Source organism: Ceratotherium simum, chromosome 35 (genome assembly GCF_057802395.1).
Source record: "Ceratotherium simum simum isolate JZ-2026a chromosome 35, ASM5780239v1, whole genome shotgun sequence".
Taxonomy (NCBI): domain Eukaryota; kingdom Metazoa; phylum Chordata; class Mammalia; order Perissodactyla; family Rhinocerotidae; genus Ceratotherium; species Ceratotherium simum.
Window position 1 is genome coordinate 6,429,039 of NC_141934.1, and position 18,903 is coordinate 6,447,941.

Here is an 18,903-nt window from a genome sequence, read left to right on the forward strand (position 1 = left end):
ATAAAATTTGTTTCCTACAACAATGTACTGATGTGATGGTAATATTAATAGTAACGATGTGGTGGTGGTGATAATAATTGAGAACCAGACACAACAAGGACAGCTGTATTAGTTATCTATTGCTACAAGACAAATTACCTCAAAATTTAGTGGCTTAAAACAACAATAAATTCACAGTTACTGTGGCTTCACAAGATGTTTCTCACTCAGAGTCTCTCATGAAGGTCCACTCAAAATGTTGGCTTACTCATCTGAAGACTTGACAGATTTGACTAGGGCTGGAGAATCCTGTTCCAAGATGGGTCTTTCCCTGGGCTGGTGGCAGAAGGCCTCAGTTCCTCACCACGTGTACCTTCCATAGAGCTGCCTAAGTGTTCTCATGACCTGGTGCCTGGCTGGCTTCCGCAAGAACAGATGATTCAAGAGAGCAAGGCAGAATATTTTTTACGACCTAGTCTTGGAAATCACACACCATCATTCCATAATATCCTGCTGGTGCTCTGTTCATTGTGAGAGGGAGTATACAAAGGTGTGAATACCAGGAGATGGGCACCATTGGGGGCCATCTTGAAGGCTGGCTTTCACAATAGCATTAAACCTTTTGCTGAGGTGATGGATGTTAGCTAAACTTATTGTGGTAACCCTTTTGCAATATACACATATATCAAATCATTATGTTGTGTACCTTACCCTTTTACAACGTTATATATCAATTATATCTCAGTAAAACTAGGGGAAAATTAAAAAGAAAAAAGAAAATTAAAAAAAAAAAAAACACAGAAAAAAACCCTTTTGCATGCATTATTTCTTTAATAGTCATAGCAATCCAGGGAGGTAGTTACCATTTACCTCAAGTGCCCCAGAACTTGGCATCATGTCTGGAAGACCATAGGCATTTGAGACTTTGTTGAAAGAGAGATGCACCTGTGGGATTAAGAGCTCAGGATCTATAGTCCCACTACCTACATTCAAATCTTGGATGCTATTTATTGTGTGATCTTGATCAGTTTCTTAACATCTCTGTATTTTTTGTAAAATCTCTACTATATTGGGCCGGCCCCGTGGCTTAGCGGTTAAGTGTGCGCTCTCCGCTGCTGGCAGCCCGGGTTCGGATCCTGCGTGCGCGCCGACAGACCGCTTCTCCGGCCATGCTGAGGCCGTGTCCCACATACAGCAACTAGAAGGATGTGCAGCTATGACATACAACTATCTACTGGGGCTTTGGGGGGAAAAAAAAATCTCTACTATAGGTATAATAATAATAATAATATATATACACCCTCTCACAATTTTGATTAAGTGGAATAAAGACATAGAGCTCCAATAATAGTGCCTGGTCGTAATCAGTGCTAAATAAACATTAATTGCTGTTATTGATATTATTATTCCCAACAATATCTCCTGTTCCTAAGGTTTTAAGTGACTCAGTCATTCTTGAGGGGATACACGGCACCTAATGGCAATATGAGCCATTTTTGGAAAAGCCTTGGAATCTTTTCTAATGGAAACACACAACCAGGGGCCGGCTCGGTGGCGCAGCGGTTAAGTGCGCATGCTCCGCTTCGGTGGCCCGGGTTCACAGGTTTGGATCCCGTGTGCGAACTGATGCACCGCTTGTCAAGCCATGCCATGGCAGCGTCCCGTATAAAGTAGAGGAAGATGGGCACGGATGTTAGCCCAGGGCCAATATCCCTCAGAAAAAAGAGGATTGTCATTGGATGTTAGTTTAGGGCTACTCTTCCTCACACACAAAAAAAGAAACATACAACCAGAAAACACAGGTAATCCCAAATAGCATCCTCTGACATTTATCCATAAGTTACTTTGACTTTTGGGTGTGTGTTAATGAAGTATCTCATGTCTCCTTTTGCAGTACTTCCCCACGAACGCCTCAGAAGATAAGATGCATTCATGATTGCTTCTGAACACTTGAAATCAAATGATTATAATCATCAAATTCCCTAATGGATTTCTCCCCATCCATGTTAAAACCATTCAGTAAAATTATGTTAGTAAAACACAATTTCAATGCATAATGTCAATGCAAATAATCAATAACCAATTTATAGACAAGAAAGATAGAGTGATATTTATTGAATCAATGTTGAAGACTAGCCCAGAAGTGTTATCTCTCCCAGAGAAGAAAGCACTCTGGAGAAGCGTGGTTTACAGCAGGGTTATATACCATTTCAGAACAAAGAAGTATATCAAGCATGACAGGAATACAATTTTTTTCCCCAAAGTCACAAGAATATGTTTTGCTGCAGTTTAGCACATATACAGCAGGTCAACTTGACCTTGGTCTCTGGGAAGAAAAGCTTATCTTCAAAGAAGTACTGATATTGTCGTCAGAGAAAGGGAGGCATTCAACCCTATCTTTAAAGAGTGCATTCTTTGCTTTGGGCAAATGTTTGAAGCAGATGTACAATGCATGTTTGGCGAGCCATAAGTCAGCTTCCTCCAGGAAAAACAAGTTTTAGGCAGAATCAGGGTTAAACCAGAATGGCTTCCCCATATACTTCAATATGTGAAAACTTCTTATTATTCTTATTATTTTCATCAATAGTATGTGAATAATATACACCCACTTATATAAAAAGTTGGGGGAGGAGGAGTGTATGCTTGTAGTTGTGGAGAGTATGCATTTAGGGACACACAAGAAATTCTTAACATCATTTATTCTGGGAATGGAGACAGGTAACTGGTCTGGGGCAGCAGGGAGACGACATTGATGAACAATCTTTCATGTTGTTTGATTTTATTTTTAACTCTATATAAGTATTACTTTTAATTGATAAGTGGTTTTTAAGGCACAATGCATTAACCCTGAATCTATTATATAAATGTACTTTTATGCCACTAATATCCTCCACGTTTTATTTTTATTTATTTATTTATTTATTTATTTATTTATTTGTTTATTTATTTTTTGGTGAGGAAGATTGTCCCAGAGCTAACATCCATGCCCATCTTCCTCTATTCTGTATATGGGACGCCACCACAGCATGGCTTGATGAGTGGTGAGTAGGTCTGCGCCCAGGATCCGAACCCATGAATGCCGGGCCGCCAAAGCCGAGCATGCAAACTAACCACTACACCACTGGGCCGGCCCTATATTTTGTTTTTTTTTTATAATTTTTATTTATTTATTTATTTTCCCCCAAAGCCCCAGTAGACAGTTGTATGTCATAGCTGCACATCCTTCTAGTTGCTGTATGTGGGACTCGGCCTCAGCATGGCCGGAGAAGCGGTGCATGGGTGCGCGCCCGGGATCCGAACCCGGGCCGCCAGCAGCAGAGGCCGGCCCTGTTTTGTTTTTAAATTAACAAAAACTCGTACAAAATAGCTGACTGGAATCCATTCTCAATTGCCAAAGAGGGTCACATCTGATTTCAGGATTTCAGTGTTAGATGTAACCTAAAGTTTTTCTCCTTGCATAATTCATCTGTAACTTGGAGTTTTTGCCCTAATCCACCTGGTAAAGACTGAGCATTTCCCTCAAAGCCTAGTTCTCTGCCAACCTTGCAGCACTAAGGCTTTTAACTAATTCACCTTGCCCATCAGAGCACTTTGCTGTGATAAGTTCTCCAGTCCTCTTTCTTGGGGGTACCCATTAGAGTTGGGGGCTCCCTCTATCTCCCTCCTTTCTTGTGTCTAAAGGAGCTGGGGCTAACATGGGCCACTGTAATTTGTTGTCTAGGAATATCCTGGAAATTAACATTTCCCTGCTTTTGTTAAGTAGGTGCTGTAAGTCATTAGTTAGTGAACTTTTTAGTGTGTCTTATTCCAGTACATTTTTTTTTTGTGTGAGGAAGATCAGCCCTGAGCTAACATCCGTGCTAATCCTCCTCTTTTTGCTGAGGAAGACCGGCTCTGAGCTAACATCTATTGCCAATCCTCCTCCTTTTTTTTCCCCCCAAAGCCCCAGTAGATAGTTGTATGTCATAGCTGCACATCCTTCTAGTTGCTGTATGTGGGATGCGGCCTCAGCATGGCTGGACAAGCGGTACGTCGGTGCGCGCCCAGGATCCGAACCCGGGCCGCCAGTAGCGGAGCACGTGCACTTAACTGCTAAGCCACGGGCCGGCCCTATTCCAGTACATTTTGATCCCTCTCTGCGCCACCCTTGCGTTTAAACTGCAAAAGCATCCCTCTGTGATTTCTTACTCCAGCTGAGAGTAGAAGCAGCAGGAATCCAAAGGCACTTACCTGATTACAAAAGCCCAAATCTCTTGAGATAAAGCTCTCCAAGGGAGAGGGAAGGGGGAAAGCTTCTGAGAACAATGGGAGAGCCACGATCTCCCCTGGAGTTGGAGGTAGGGACAGAGGTTAGCTTGGTTAGTGCGCTCATGAACAGGTGTGCCACCCTGGGCCATGCCATAAAGTAGAGACCACTTTTCACGTGGTTTTGGTCTGCATGTAAGGAGGCACCAGCCCCTCAGTGCTGTGGGCCTGCTCACCTCCTGGGTACAAAGTTCTCAGACTGTCTGAGACGCCCAGCCCTGTTGGTGGATAATCAGGCTGACCACATATCACCCTCACAGTCATGACCTCAGGTCCTAGAGACAACACTGAGGTCAAGGAGCTGCCTCCTTGACCACAGTGCTGTGTGGCCTCCTTTGGCTATGGGGCCGCCTATGGGAGAAAAGGTGGGAACAGGTCATTTCCTGAGCCTGGTATGCTGCCCAGAAGTATTCTAATGTCGGCTGGTGAGAGGCAGCCCCTATGGCAACCGGCTTAGCTGAAGTCAGGACCACACATTCCTCTCCCTGGCTCCAGGGAGACCCCACGCCCAAGGCTCATATTGTGGAGGTTCCTGGGGGTGGAGAGAACTGAGGAATCATATACTCCCACTTCCTAGCCCTCCCTCTACTCATATTCCTTTACCTATTACAGGCCCAAATTCTTCTAAGTTTGTCTTCTCTCAACCCTGTCTGCAGAAGCCATCTTATCCTTCTCCATGGAAACCTGCCCAACATCTGCAGATGACCGTTCCAGCATCCGCAGAGCAGGTTGAACTTAATGCCCTCTGCTTCTTCCTAACTTAACATGTTAAGGCCTTTTTGTATGTCAGGCGATTAGCTTTCAGACCATTCTGCTGTACAGCTACAGTTTGCTCTCTTCCCTTTCTTAGCTATCGTAGAAGAATAGAACATAGATATTTCCCCTCACATCTGGGATGCTATGAAAATCAAACTCACTCTGTCCTTAAGGTTCTGTCCTTCACAGTCTAGGAGAGAAATAAAAGGAGCTGGGGCCAGAGAGAATGTTGAGTAGGGGCCCTACCAGCAGTGGTCTCCAGGAAATAGTTCAGAGGAGGAGTAGGACCAGGCTGCTTCCTGGAAAATCAGGGAGGATGGGCACTTGTTTATGGGCAGGATTCTACTCCAAAGCAACAGAACCAGTACCTCCAGGGGTGACACTCAGGAGTCTGTATTATTAAAGCTCCCAGGGGCCAGCCCGGTGGTGTAGTGGTTAAGTTCATGTGCTCCAATTTGGTGGCCCAGGGTTTGCAGGTTCGGATCCCAGGTGTGAACCTATGCACCACTCATCAAGCCGTGCTGTGGCAGGTGTTCCACATATAAAATAGAGGAAGATGGGCACAGATGTTAGCTCAGAGCCAGTCTTCCTCACCAAAAAAAAAAAAAAAACAAAAAAACAAAAAACACACTCCCAGATATTTCTAATGATGGCCAGGGTGGAAAACCACCGCTCCAGATGGTGATGGCCCCTGCTCAACATTCACTAGGTGAAGCACCCTGTGCAAAGGAAGCCGTCATAATCACTCCCATTAAAGGCTTAATGGTGTGCCCCCCAAATTCGTGTGTTGACTAACCCCATGTACCTTAGACTATAACCATATTTGGAGATAAGACCTTTAAAGAGGTGATTAAGTTAAAATGAGGTCATTAGGGTGTGTGTGATGAGATTCAACCTGACTGGTGTCCTTATAAGAGGAAATTTGGACACACATTTCACCCCCACAAGGTTTTATATAATGTGATCTATTTTATGCTTGAAAGTCTTTTATTGTTTACCCTCTCATCTTTCTCTTCACCAAAATATATTTATAAATTGAAATTTAAATTAAAAAAAAAATTTCCTGGAAGCATGAGGCTCTTTTTTTCTAGATTGAGCCATCATTATAATTATTAATAATATATAATTGATAAAACAATGTAAATACAAGTTTTTGTCGGTAATTTTCAGACATAATAAAATCTTATTGGAAAAATAGGTCTTAATTCTGCCGTAAAGGGGCTGGCCCGATGGCCTAGTGGTTGAGTTCGTGCATTCTGCTTCAGCGGCCCGGGGTTCGGGGGTTCGGATCCCGGGTGCGGACCTGTGCACCGCTCATCAGGCCATGCTGTGGCAGTTTCCCATATGCAAAATGCAGGAAGATGGGCAGAGACGTTAACTCAAGGCTAATCTTCCTCAGCAAAAAGGGGAAGATTGGCAGCAGATGTGAGCTCAGGGTCAATCTTCCTCACCAAAGGAAAAAAGACAAAACATTCTGCTCTAAAAAGAGAAGAAAAAAGTCAGGGTGATTTACGTATGAGCACTTAAATTTTAGTACAATCTTGTTGCAAAAGCAAAGGTTTTAAGAAGGCCAAATCAAAGATTCACTCTTGTTAGGAACATTTTGTAGGAAAATAGAATGGTTGGTAATCATCATCATTATACTAAATATGAAAGGGAAAAAATTAGATGTTAGTAACTTCACTGGCATCTAGGGGGAGGAGTGACTAATTTTTGAAAATAAATTTTGGTCCCATTAAAGTATATCAGATAATTGTTTAAGTGCTTTGCCAAGAATGTTAACTTCTTCCTACAAGGAAGTTGCCAAGGACATCATGCAGACTAGGAGTGGGACAAAACCAGGGTTTCTTGACCTAGGCACTACTAACATTTTGAGCTGGATAATTCTTTGTGGCGAGAGGGCTGTCCTGTGTATTGTAGGATGCTTAGCATATCCCTGGTCTTTATCCACTAGATACTGGTAGTAATAATCAAAATGCCATGACACACAGAGAACAGATTGGTGGTTGCTAGAGGCAGAGGTAGGGGATGGGCAAATGGGTGAAGGGGGTCAGAAGGTACAGACTTCCAGTTATAAAATGTCAGTCATAGAAATATAATGTACAATAGGGCAACTGTAGTTAATAATACTGTATTGCATATTTGAAAGTTGCTGAGAGAGTAAATCTCCAAAGTTCTCATCACACACACACAAAATTCTGTAACTATGTATGGCAATGGATGTCAACTAGACTTATTGTGGTGATCATTTTACAATATGTACAAATATCAAATCATTATGTTGTCCACCTGAAACTAATATAATGTTGTATGCCAATTATACCTCAATAAAAATAAATAGATGAATAAGTAAATAAATAAATAAAAATAATTTTTAAAAAATCATGACAATAGAAAAATGTCTCCAGACACTGTCAAAAGTCCCTTTGGGGGCAAAATTCCCCCTAGTTGAGAATCACCACTTTAGAATGAGACAGCCTTCAGCCTCTATTCTATTTCTACATTTAGTTTTTCTGGATGGAAATGGTGAGAAATATATAATAAATAAGTTGATGAGAACAGGAGTTTTCTTATGGGAGCTTCAATTACTCATTTGAATGTCCTCTGAATTATATGCCAAAAATCAAAAGAATTATTGTCCAGTCATTAGAGGTGGCATTCCTGTTCCCATCTCTATTCAAATTGCCCCATTGTTTGGTGCACCCAGATATTTTTTTTTTGTGAGGAAGATCAGCCCTGAGCTAGCATCCAATGCCAATCCTCCTCTTTTTGCTGAGGAAGATTGGCCCTGGGCTAACAGCTGTGCCCATCTTCCTCTGCTTTATATGGGACGCCACCACAGCATGGCTTGAGAAGTCGTGTGTCAGTACGCGCCCAGGATCTGAACCTGCGAACCCTGGGCCGCCGAAGCAGAGCACACGCACTTAACCACTGCGCCACCGCCTCGGCCCCTTAAAGACTATTTTTCGTGTGTGTGTGAGGTAGATCAGCCCTGAGCTAATGTCCAACACCAATCCTCCTCTTTTTGCCAAGGAAGATTGGCACTGGGCTAATATCTGTACCCATCTTCCTCTACTTTATATGGGATGCCGCCACAGCATGGCTTGACAAGTGGTGCATCGATAACGTGCCCGGGATCCGAACCTGCGAGTCCCAGGCTGCCCAAGCAGAGCGTGTGCACGTAAACCGTGCACCACCGGGCCAATCCCCCCAGAGAATTTTATACCCTGGGCTATGCACCCTAAAAAGAATCTGAAAAAGTGAAAGGAAAGCCTTTCTCCTGTCAAGTGGAGGTGGAAAGAAGAACTCCCACAACCGCTGGTGTTTTCTCAGGTGGAAGGCACATGGCCATGGAGGATTTGGAAAGGGATTCCCTTAAGTTGTAATCTAATTGGCCGGCAGTGGGATTGGGCTCTGGTGTTTCTACAAGTTCCCCGGGCAATCCTAAGGTGTAACAGAATGAAAACCTCATAGATGAGATGGCTTACAAAAGTGATACACTAAAATATTTGGGGTGGGAGATGGGAGTTGGGCTGACTCTATGAGAATGAGCTACTACAATCACTAGAGGAGCTTCTATGGAGAGTCCAGGACCCCATCATTCCACATCATCCCACCTTCCCTGGTACTACTGACCACGTCAGAAACTGGTGAATTATAACATTTACATGTCTTTCAACCAGAAGCGGCTAACTGGCAATTCACAGACCACATTAGCACACTGACGTGCTTTATTTGTCTTCACCACGTTTTACAACTTTACAAATTACTTTCTAGTGTTTTAAAATTAGGAGACAACATAAAAATTCAAATTTTCAATGCTGTGCTTGGAAAACACATCGGCAACTACTGGCATGGCCACCAGCGGGAAATCATATAAAATGAAATAGCATCTAATCCCTTTAATGGCTCAATCTATTTCTTTTTCTTTTCTTTTTTTTTTTTTGTGAGGAAGATCGGCCCTGAGCTAACATCCATGCCAATCCTCCTCTTTTTGCTGAGGAAGACCGGCCCTGAGCTAACATCTATTACCAATCTTCCTCCTTTTTTTCCCTAAAGCCCCAGTAGATAGTTGTGTGTCATAGCTGCACATCCTGCTAGTTGCCGTATGTGGGACGCGGCCTCAGCATGGCCGGACAAGTGATGCGTCAGTGCACGCCCAGGATCCGAACCCGGGCCGCCAGTAGCGGAGCACACGGACTCAACCCCTAAGCCACGGGGCTGGCCCCTGAATCTATTTCTAAACCCACTACATACATTTAATCAGCAAATATTCCTCAATGCCTGCTACATTCCAGGTACATATTAGAGAATAAAACAGACAAAAGGTTGCTTAATTTATGGGGGTTACGTTCCATCAAGGGAGGCAAGTAATAAGCACAACAAATTAGTAATTACATATGCCGTTAGAAGAGGTGGAAAGCATGGAAAAAGACAGGACACATGTATAGCAGGGCAGGGGGGACAGGGCATTCTAGGTGAGGGAAAGTGGCCATTTTAAATAGGGTGGTCAGAGTGGGCTCCATGGAGAAGCAGCTTTGCCACAAAGACTTGGAGGATGTGGGAAAAGAGCCAAGAGGATGTTTGGATGAAGAATATTCAAGACATAAGGAATATTTATTCCCTACTACAAAGGTTCTGGGGTAAGAAGTGCAGTGTGGCTGCAACAGAGTGGCAAAGGGCAAAGTAATAGGAGCCCCTGGGGGTCCAGGAGCGGCCGGGCCAGATGGCTTAGGCCTGTGGTCACCATAAGGACTTTCTACTGTTCAAACCTTGTCACTTCATTTAACCCCGCTGTCCAACAGGAAATGCCCTTGGCTACTTAAAAGGTCCAAAGGCAGCCCTTCTGTAGCCCCCAGAAACGGTTAACGACCCTCTGTTATATACTTTTATACCACCTTGAGTGTCACTTGTCATATTTACACAGAAACGCATTTATTTATTTTTTAATTTTTCCACTTTTATTGAGATATGAGCCAGCATGAGGATTATAACCTGCGAATGCCTTAGAAAGCGTTCCAGAGAAGCATGGTTTTCAGTAGTCTTCTATCTTTTTAGAACAAAGAACATACATTAAACACACCCAGGATACATTTTCATCAAAGTTTCAAAGAGGTATTTAGTTGCAAATTAGCAGGTCAACATGACCCTGATGTCAGGAAAGGGACTAATCTGGGTGTTACCAACAGGGCGTAGGAGGGGAAGTACGCATTCTTATCTTATGAGAGGGCATTCTTTACTTTAATGGTTAAGCAGGTGTACAATGCCTGCTTGATAGGCCGTAAGTCAGGCTTTTTAGTTCAAGCCAAATCAGTTACCCCATATACCTCAATATGTGAAAATCTCTTGTCAGATATAACTGACATATAACATTGTGTAAGTTTAAGGCATTTTGGAACAGTTTAATTAACAAACTGAATTTTTGTTTTAATTCTGTGACTTGCTTGCATTGGATGGAGTGGAAGTACAAATATTTCTTGCCTGTCAGGGATGCTTGAAGCAGTCCCCTCCCTCAAGAATCTGTATGCAAAGGGCTGTAAATTCAGTGGGAGGGAAAGCCTGAGATTCAATCTAGAAGTTGCTGAGGGAAGGGACAGTGAAGGAGGAGGAGGGACAGTGGAGGGGAGAGAGTGAAGGGTGACCAGAGCAAGCCAGAGCATGACCTTTGACCCCTGAAAAATAGATTAAAAAAGGAGTGGGCCCCTATCTAGAAAAAGCTTTTGAGGTTAAGTGTGAAGACTCCCAGTGAGGACCCGCCTTGGGCATCCAGGAATCCCATGGGAGTTGAGTCTTTCAGTGCAGACCACCTGGTCAACTTGGGAGTCAGATCTGCCCCCTGGCTGCCCCTGGGGACAGGAAGAGAGCAGGTTTTTGTTCTCTGCAGCTGGAGTGATCAGGGGAGAACCTCCTGGCATCTGGAAGAAGACATCTGCCCTTTTAGGTTCCTTACCTCAGCCCGAGCTCTGTTGGAATAGCTGTGTGGACCGCCGTCCCCTGTCCCTGCTGACCCTCAACAGCTCAAGATTTAGGTAAACTGGTGATAAGCTGGTGGGGCTCTGGACAACAGAGAGAGGAGGGGGGCCTCTCGCCACTGGACCCACCCAGGAAGGCACCTCAGGGCCTGGCCCTGAGGCCCTGCCCACAGTTTTTCCTTTGGCAATTTGGATAAAAGCTTTCAGCCATCACTCTGGACAGCAGCCAAAAATCCAATCAGGATAAACTGGTTCCGGAATGTGATTGGAGCCCGGTTTGGGGGCTATAGATTGGATTATAATGGGCTTTAGTTTAAAAGGGGGTGGGATCTTCTGATCTGGCCTCACTCAGAAAGCCCTTTAGAGGGCAAGGTAAGAGTTCCATGGGCACAGGAAGAAGCCCTCCTGGACTTTAGAGAAATTTCACCCTGACATGAAGACAAGGAACTAGTCAAGGACTCCCCAGCTTCACCCGGCTTCGTGGCCCAGAATGGGAACTATTGAGCCTCAGTGAATCATCTGGACACACAACTTCAGGAACTGGTGAGCTAAGAAATTTGGTATTCTCCATTTTGTTCTCTTAAACCATAGGTCCACAAACTTTTTCTGTAAAGGGCTACAGAGTAAATATTTAAAGCATTATGTACAGGGCCTCGCCTTGTGGTCTCTGTTGCAACAGTTTGACTCTGCCCTAGGAATGCAAAAGCAGCCATGGACAACAGCTGTAAATGAGTGATCACGGCTGTGTTCCAATAAAACTTTATTTGTGGACGCTGAAACTTGAATATAATTTTATATTGTGAATATAATTTTATATTTCATATAATTTTAACGTGTCACAAAATATTCTTTTGGGTCCCTCCCCCAATTAAAAAAATAAATGTTTTAGAAAATTAAAAAAACCCAAAAAAATGTGAAAACCACTCTTAGCTTGCCGGCCATGCAAAAACAGGGGATGTGCCAATTTGCCAGTCCCTGTCTTAAACCATTTGCCAAAATGCAGCTAGCGTCCCCTTAGTGAATTGTGAAATAAATTCAGTGGGCTGTATTCAGCTTATGAAAAGAAATAGAATTTTTCGATGAATCTAAGATGCCATCACCTGTAAGATACATTATTTCTGATATCAGTATAAAATAAAAAGAACATATGCTGCCAAACAAACTATGAAATGCTACTGATGAGGTACAATCTGATTTCAGAAATGGTAAAATGTAAATATTAGCATGTCCCTTAGCATCAATGAAATGTATTTATGGCATAGAAGGTGATGAAAATAATAAGAATAATAAAAAGTTTTCACATATTGAATTATATCGGGAAGCCATTCTGGTTTAAATCTGATTCAACCTAAAACTTGTTTTTTCCCGGAGGAACCTGACTTATGGCCCAACCAAATAATGTACAATGCTCTCTAAAGCATGGTACATCTGCTTCAAACATTTTCTCCCAAAGCTAAGAATGCACTCTTTAAAGATAGGCATGTAATGTCTCCCTCTCTCTGACACTGATACCAGTACTTCTTTGAAGATAAGCTTTTCTTCCCAGAAATCTAAGGCCAAATTGACGTGCTGTGTATGTGCTAAAACTGCAGCAAAACATCTCCTTATGACTTTGGGAAAAAAATTGTATTCCTATCATGCTTGATGTATGTTCTCTGGTCTGAAATGGTATATAACCATGCTGTAAACCAGGCTTCCCTGGAGTGCTTTCTTTCCTGGGGAAGAGAGTGTTTCTGGGCTAGTGCTCACATTAGCTCAATAAATATCACTCTATCTTTCTTATCTATAGATTGGTCATTAGTTATTTGCATTGACAAAGGTATCATCATATCCATTGTAAGGGAGGATATTAGTTTATAAAACTTTTCATTCAATCACATACACACACACATATCCCTACATACTGGCTGAATTTCACCCTTGCATGATATTGTTAAATCATTTAGATTTGAATTTCACTAAATGCTTGGAAAGCCTGGAATTAGTGGATTCTGGGCTGTTGTACACAAAAATGATCATATTAATAACAGCTATTATTTATTTATGTAGCAAAGATTTGACATTGACAGTATGCCAGGCATTGCTGTAGAAGCTAAGGACACAGCAGTAAATGAAACACGAGTCCCTGCCCTCAAGTAGCTTACAGTTTAGTGGGTGGAGATAGAGAAGAAGCAAAATATATTTTATATATTGGGTGTTAGGCAAGTGAAAAATGCTAAGCTGAAAAGTAACTTTGGGAGTGAAGAGAGCATGTGCATTGGGGGAGGTTCTGATTTTTGATAGCTTGGTCAGGGAAGCCTTGCTGAGAAGCTGTGGACCTGAAGAAGGCCAAAAGCTGGGTTGGGGATATCTGAGGAAAGAGCCTCCAAGGCAGAGGGAGCAACAAAAGTCCTGAGAAAGTACAGGGTCTGGTGCCTTCCAGACACATGAAGCTCGGTGGCTGCAGTGGAGAAAGGGAGGGGCAGAAAAGATGAGGAACAGTGGGCGTGGATGGGTGGTCTAGGGCTCTTTTGGACATTTTATGTTCCCTGGCATTTCTTCTGAGTGATATGAGAAGCCATTGGAGAGTGCGTGCCAGCTCTTCTACATATTTTAACAGGTGCATTTGGGGCTGCCATAGGGAGAAATAACAAAGGTGGTATAAGGTTGGAAACTTCTGCAATGATCCAGGGAGAGAACATGGTGCCTTTGAACAGGGAGGGGGCAGTGGAAGTAGTAGAGAGTGGTCAGATTCCGGGTACCTTTGGAAGATGGAGCAGACGGGGTTTGCTAATTGATTGGCTGTAGGGTGTGGGGGAAAGACTGGCAAAGGACGTCTCCAAAGTTTGTGACCTGAGTGACTAGAAGAGTTTACTGAGAAAAGGAACACTGCAGGAGGAGCAATTTTTTTAGGGGACTGTCTAGAGCTGAGTTTTGGTAAGACTGGTTAGAAATCTTAGCTATCCCTGAGGGTACATCTGGGAGTAGGAGGAGGCCAGTGAGACACCCAGGGTGCAAAAATGAAGGAGGCAGGTACTCTGAGATGTGGAATCTATGCCTCCTTAAATCTTGCCCTTAAATCTTGTGTCCTAATGCTTCCCTTGCTTCACCCTACTGATGGCCCTGCAAGAGGGCACGTTGAGCAGTTTGCAATTGCGGCAGACCTGGGGGACTGGAGAAGTAAATTTGGAACTAACGTGTCACTTAAGTGGTTTGAGCCTGTTTCCTCACATGTAAAATAAGGATTTTAATAATTATCTCAGTGTTTCAGGGGAGGATTAAATAAGGCAATGATTTTGTCTTTTGAAATAAATACTGACTAATGTCACATGGTTGCACTTAGGTGGCCATTTACACAAAGAAAGCACTAGAAGTTGAAGGGACCGCTTTAAGCAAAAAGCAGCTGTAAAATGATAGATCTCCTCTTGTCGTGTGAGGAGGAACAAGCGCCAAACCCACCACAGAAGAACACAGGAGAATCCAAACTCAGGGACAGGTACAATGAAGATGGTGAGCTGATCTTTGTTGGAGTGGAACATGTAAAAGAAGACGCTGAAATTCTCTTTGTCAGAGTGATTTCAAATTCAAAACCAGTCATTTCAAACATTTTGAACAGAGTGACCCCAGAATCCTATTCAAAAAGAAAGAAAGGCCACGTGAATCAAGATCCTGCTTGTGCATGGCAGCCTGCAAATCACATGACCCATTCCTCAAAAGCAGTGGTCATCTCGCCAGTTTTTCAATCTGAATGGAGAGCAATAGATAGTCCTATTATTTCTGAGCCTTCACCTAAAGCTGATTATAAAATGAGCTCACCGCAAGTCATGCCTCACAATTCCTCCGATTTGTTCTCCCCATGGTCTCAGAGTCTAGTTGGAGCCGTACATTCCGTAGGAGGCAAGGATGAAAGTCCTCGTGATTCAAAGCGACTTTCCACTTGTGATATAAACAACGGAAATCCTAAGAGACCTAAACTCAGTGATGGAATCCCAGGGGGATATTACTCAACTGTGGCCCCTTCAGATATCTCTCCTACAATGAGCAGGAGTTTACCCTCAGAAGGTGTCCCATCTTCACTAAGCCGTGTTCAGAACAGAGCATCATTTTCTTGGGCTTATGCAAATGACAAGGCACATTTCCATCTTATGGATCCAGACACAGCAAATAGTGTGGAAAGGCTGGAAAAAACAGACTTTTTGAGTCTAGCAAGTCAAAATGAGACTGTTGATCCCAAGAAAGGAAATCTGATCATGTTACTTCATGACTTTTACTACGGACAGCATGAAGGAGACGGGCAGCCAGAACAGAAGACGCACACAACCTTTAAATGCCTCAGCTGCTTGAAAGTTCTAAAAAATGTTAAGTTTATGAATCACTTGAGGAACCATTTGGAACTTGAGAAGCAGAGGGGTGACAGCTGGGAAATTCACACCACCTGCCAGCACTGCCATCGGCAGTTTCCCACCCCATTCCAGATGCAATGTCACATTGAAAGTGTACACACTACCCAGGAGCCCTCTGCTGTCTGCAAAATTTGTGAATTGTCGTTTGAAACAGATCAGGTTCTCTTACAGCACATGAAAGACAATCATAAACCTGGAGAAATGCCCTATGTGTGCCAGGTTTGCAATTACAGATCGTCGGCCTTTGCTGATGTGGAAACACACTTCAGAACATGCCACGAAAACACTAAGAATTTGCTTTGTCTGTTTTGCCTCAAAATTTTCAAAGCTGCGATACCCTATGGGAATCATTGTTGGAGGCACTGGAACAAGAGAATCTTTCAGTGTTCCAAGTGCCGGCTACAGTTTTTGACTTCAAAGGAGAAAATGGAGCACCAAACCAAGAATCATCAACCGTTTTAAAATCCAGAGCAATTGGAAGGGTTGCCTCCTGAAACAGTGGCTATGATTCAAAATTTAGTTCAACCAGGATCAAGAAGTGCAGCATTCGTTATTGTGATCAACACTGACCCTCAACTGTCACGTGTAAAAACTAAAAAGAGGATGGCTGTCAACTCTTAAGTATTCCAGATGTCACTGCAGCTAGGGTTCTGGTGAAAAGTTATGTTCTACCCACCTCTAGGAATTCTGAAAGGCAGAATTGAGGCTGGGCCATCTTGGCTGTAGATGATAACAAGCAATGTTAGCAATTGTCAGATTTTATAGTGAGAGTTCTCCAGCTTCCTACTGTCAAGAAATAGCTCAGAAGTCTTCATGCTCTTTCCTAGTCAACCCCTCCCCCTACAGTAACCACTATTCTGACCTCTACCAACATAGATTAGTTTTTAAATAAACGGAACAACACAATAGTGTTTTTTTTGTCTTTGTTTTCCTTTAAATAAATGAGATTCATTCTTGTGTGTAGCCATGGCACATTCTTTTCCATTTGCTGGGTAGAATCCCATTGAATGAATATAGCAGTTTTATACACCCATTTTACCATTGATAGATTTTGAGGCTCTTTCTTTTGCTACTTTTTTAAATTTTTTTATTTTTATTTTTTATTTTATTTATTTATTTTTTTTGGTGAGGAAGATTGGCCCTGAGCTAACATCTGCCAATCCTCCTCTTTTTTTTTTTTTTTTTTTTTGCTGAGGAAGACTGGCCCTGGGCTAACATCCATGCCCATCTTCCTCTACTTTATATGGGACACCGCCACAGCATGGCTTGACAAGCGGTGCATTGGTGTGTGCCCGGGATCTGAACCAGTGAACCCCAGGCCACCGCAGCGGAGCGCGTGCACTTAACCACTTGCGCCACCGGGCCGGCCCCTCTTTTGCTATTTTGAATAAAGTTGCTATGAGCCTATGTGTGTCTTTTCATAGACATATGCAGTCATTTCTCTAGGATATATATATATATGAGAAGTTCTGGAACTGCATAGATTTAGCTTTTCAGTTTAGATACTACTAACACGTGTTCCAAGTGACAGAAACAATTTACATTTCCACCAACAATACTGAGAATTTCATTGCTACAGATCCAACACTTGGTACTGTCAGTCCTTTTTATTAGTGCTATTCTTTTGAAGTTGTAGTGGTATCACACTAGTTTTCATTTGCATTTTCCTGATGAGTAATAATGTTGAGAACGTTTTTTTCATATGCTTACTGGTCACTTGAATATTATCATCCTCTATTAAATGCCTCTTCAACTCTTGCCTCCCTCTTTCTTTCTTTTTTTTTAAATTACACTGTCTGTCAACTGGGAAGGGCATGAGGGAACTGCTAGGCACTGAAAATGTCCCGTATCTTGACCTTGATGGTTATTTCATGGGCGTATACGTACATTAAGGTTGGTGCTTCGTCGTGTGTCCTACTTAAGAAACTATTGTTAAGCCAGCCCTCATGGCCTAGTGGTTAAAGTTCGCCACACTCAACTTCAGCAGTCCCAGGTTTGGTTCCCGGGTGTGGAACCACACCACTCGTCTATCAGTAGCCAAGCTGTGGCAGCAGCTCACATAGAAGAACTAGAAGGATTTACAACTAGAATATACAACTATGTAGTGGGGCTTTGGGTAGAAAAAAAAAGGAAGATTGGCAACAGATGCTAGCTCAGAGTGAATCTTTCCCAGCAAAAGAAACAAATTATTGTCTACTAAGGACATAAAGATATTCCTCCTATGTTTTCTTCTAGAAGCTTTACTGTTTAGCTATTCACATTTAGGTCTATGACCCATCTCAAATTAATTTTTTTGTTTATGGTGTGATAAATCAAGCTATCAAAGTTAATTTTTTCATATGCATATGCAAATTAACCAGCACCATTTACTAAAAAGACCACTCTTCTACCACTGTATTACAGTGGAAACTTATACAGATGACTGTATATATATTTCTTGATTCCATTCAATTCCTTTTGTCCAGTTCTCTACTCTTGTGCTAATGCTACAATTATCATATCATAAATATTGTAGCTCTGCCTAAGTTTGTGTGATGGTTAATTTTATGTGGCAACTTGAGTGGGCTAAGGGATGCCCAAGATAGCTAGTAAAACATTATTTCTAGGTGTGCCTGAGGGTGTTTCTGGAAGAGATTAGCATTTGAATCAGACTGAGTAAATAAGATAAGCAATCATCAGTGTGGGTGGGAATCATCCAATCCAATCCTCCAATCCCCTGAAAGCCCTAATAGAACAAAAGCGAAGGGTGAATTTTCCTTCTTTCCATGAGATGGGACATCCATTACTTCTGCCCTTGGACATCAGAGCTCCTGTTTCTCATGCCTTCAGATTCTGACTGAATTACCCCACTTGCTTTCCTGGTTCTCTAGAACTTCTTGCAGACAGTATATTGTGGGACTTCTCAGCCTCCATAATTGCATGTGCCAATTCCCATAATAAATCTCTTATCTCTGTGTATATCCTATTAGTTCTGTTTCTCTGGAGAACCCTGACTAATACAGCTATTTGGGAGTTTCAGTTCTCTAGCTTTGGTGTTCAAAATTGTCTCGGCTATTCCAGGTGCTTTGTTGAATCAAAGTTGTTATAGTGGACATCTTCGTCTTGTTCTCAAACTCATGTACAATAGTTCATCATCAATTTTGGTGTTTGCTTTGGGGCTTTTTGTAGCTACCCACTGACTGCAGGAGGATTGATCTACAAATCAATAACAAAGATAATAGAGAAAAAAATCCCAAAAGTTTGGAAATTAAGCAATATAATTCTAAACAGGGCTGGGACTAGGGTGAGGGAGGCAGGAGCCTAAAGTGCAAACATGCCATCCCTGCATTTTCATAGGCCTCTCTAATGTTGTCTAGGCTCACCCTAGTCCTGAGTCTTGTTCTAAATAACTTGTAGCTGCTATGAGAAATCAATGTGGAAAACAAAAATATTTGGAAATGAATGATACTGAAAACAATACATTTTATGGAACAAAGCTAAAGCAATTATTAGAAGAAATTCATATTTTA

At 42.5% G+C, this 18,903-nt stretch overlaps 1 protein-coding gene across 1 annotated transcript; it reads left to right on the forward strand.

Annotated features, from left to right (window-relative positions):
- The first annotated feature begins 10,665 nt into the window (after positions 1-10,665).
- Positions 10,666-16,305, forward strand: ZNF280A (zinc finger protein 280A). The gene is made up of 2 exons (XM_004444036.2): positions 10,666-11,555; positions 14,335-16,305. Exon 2 carries the CDS (start codon positions 14,402-14,404, stop codon positions 15,854-15,856), a length of 1,455 nt encoding a protein of 484 aa, XP_004444093.2. The 5' UTR covers positions 10,666-11,555; positions 14,335-14,401; the 3' UTR covers positions 15,857-16,305.
- Positions 16,306-18,903: the final 2,598 nt, after the last annotated feature.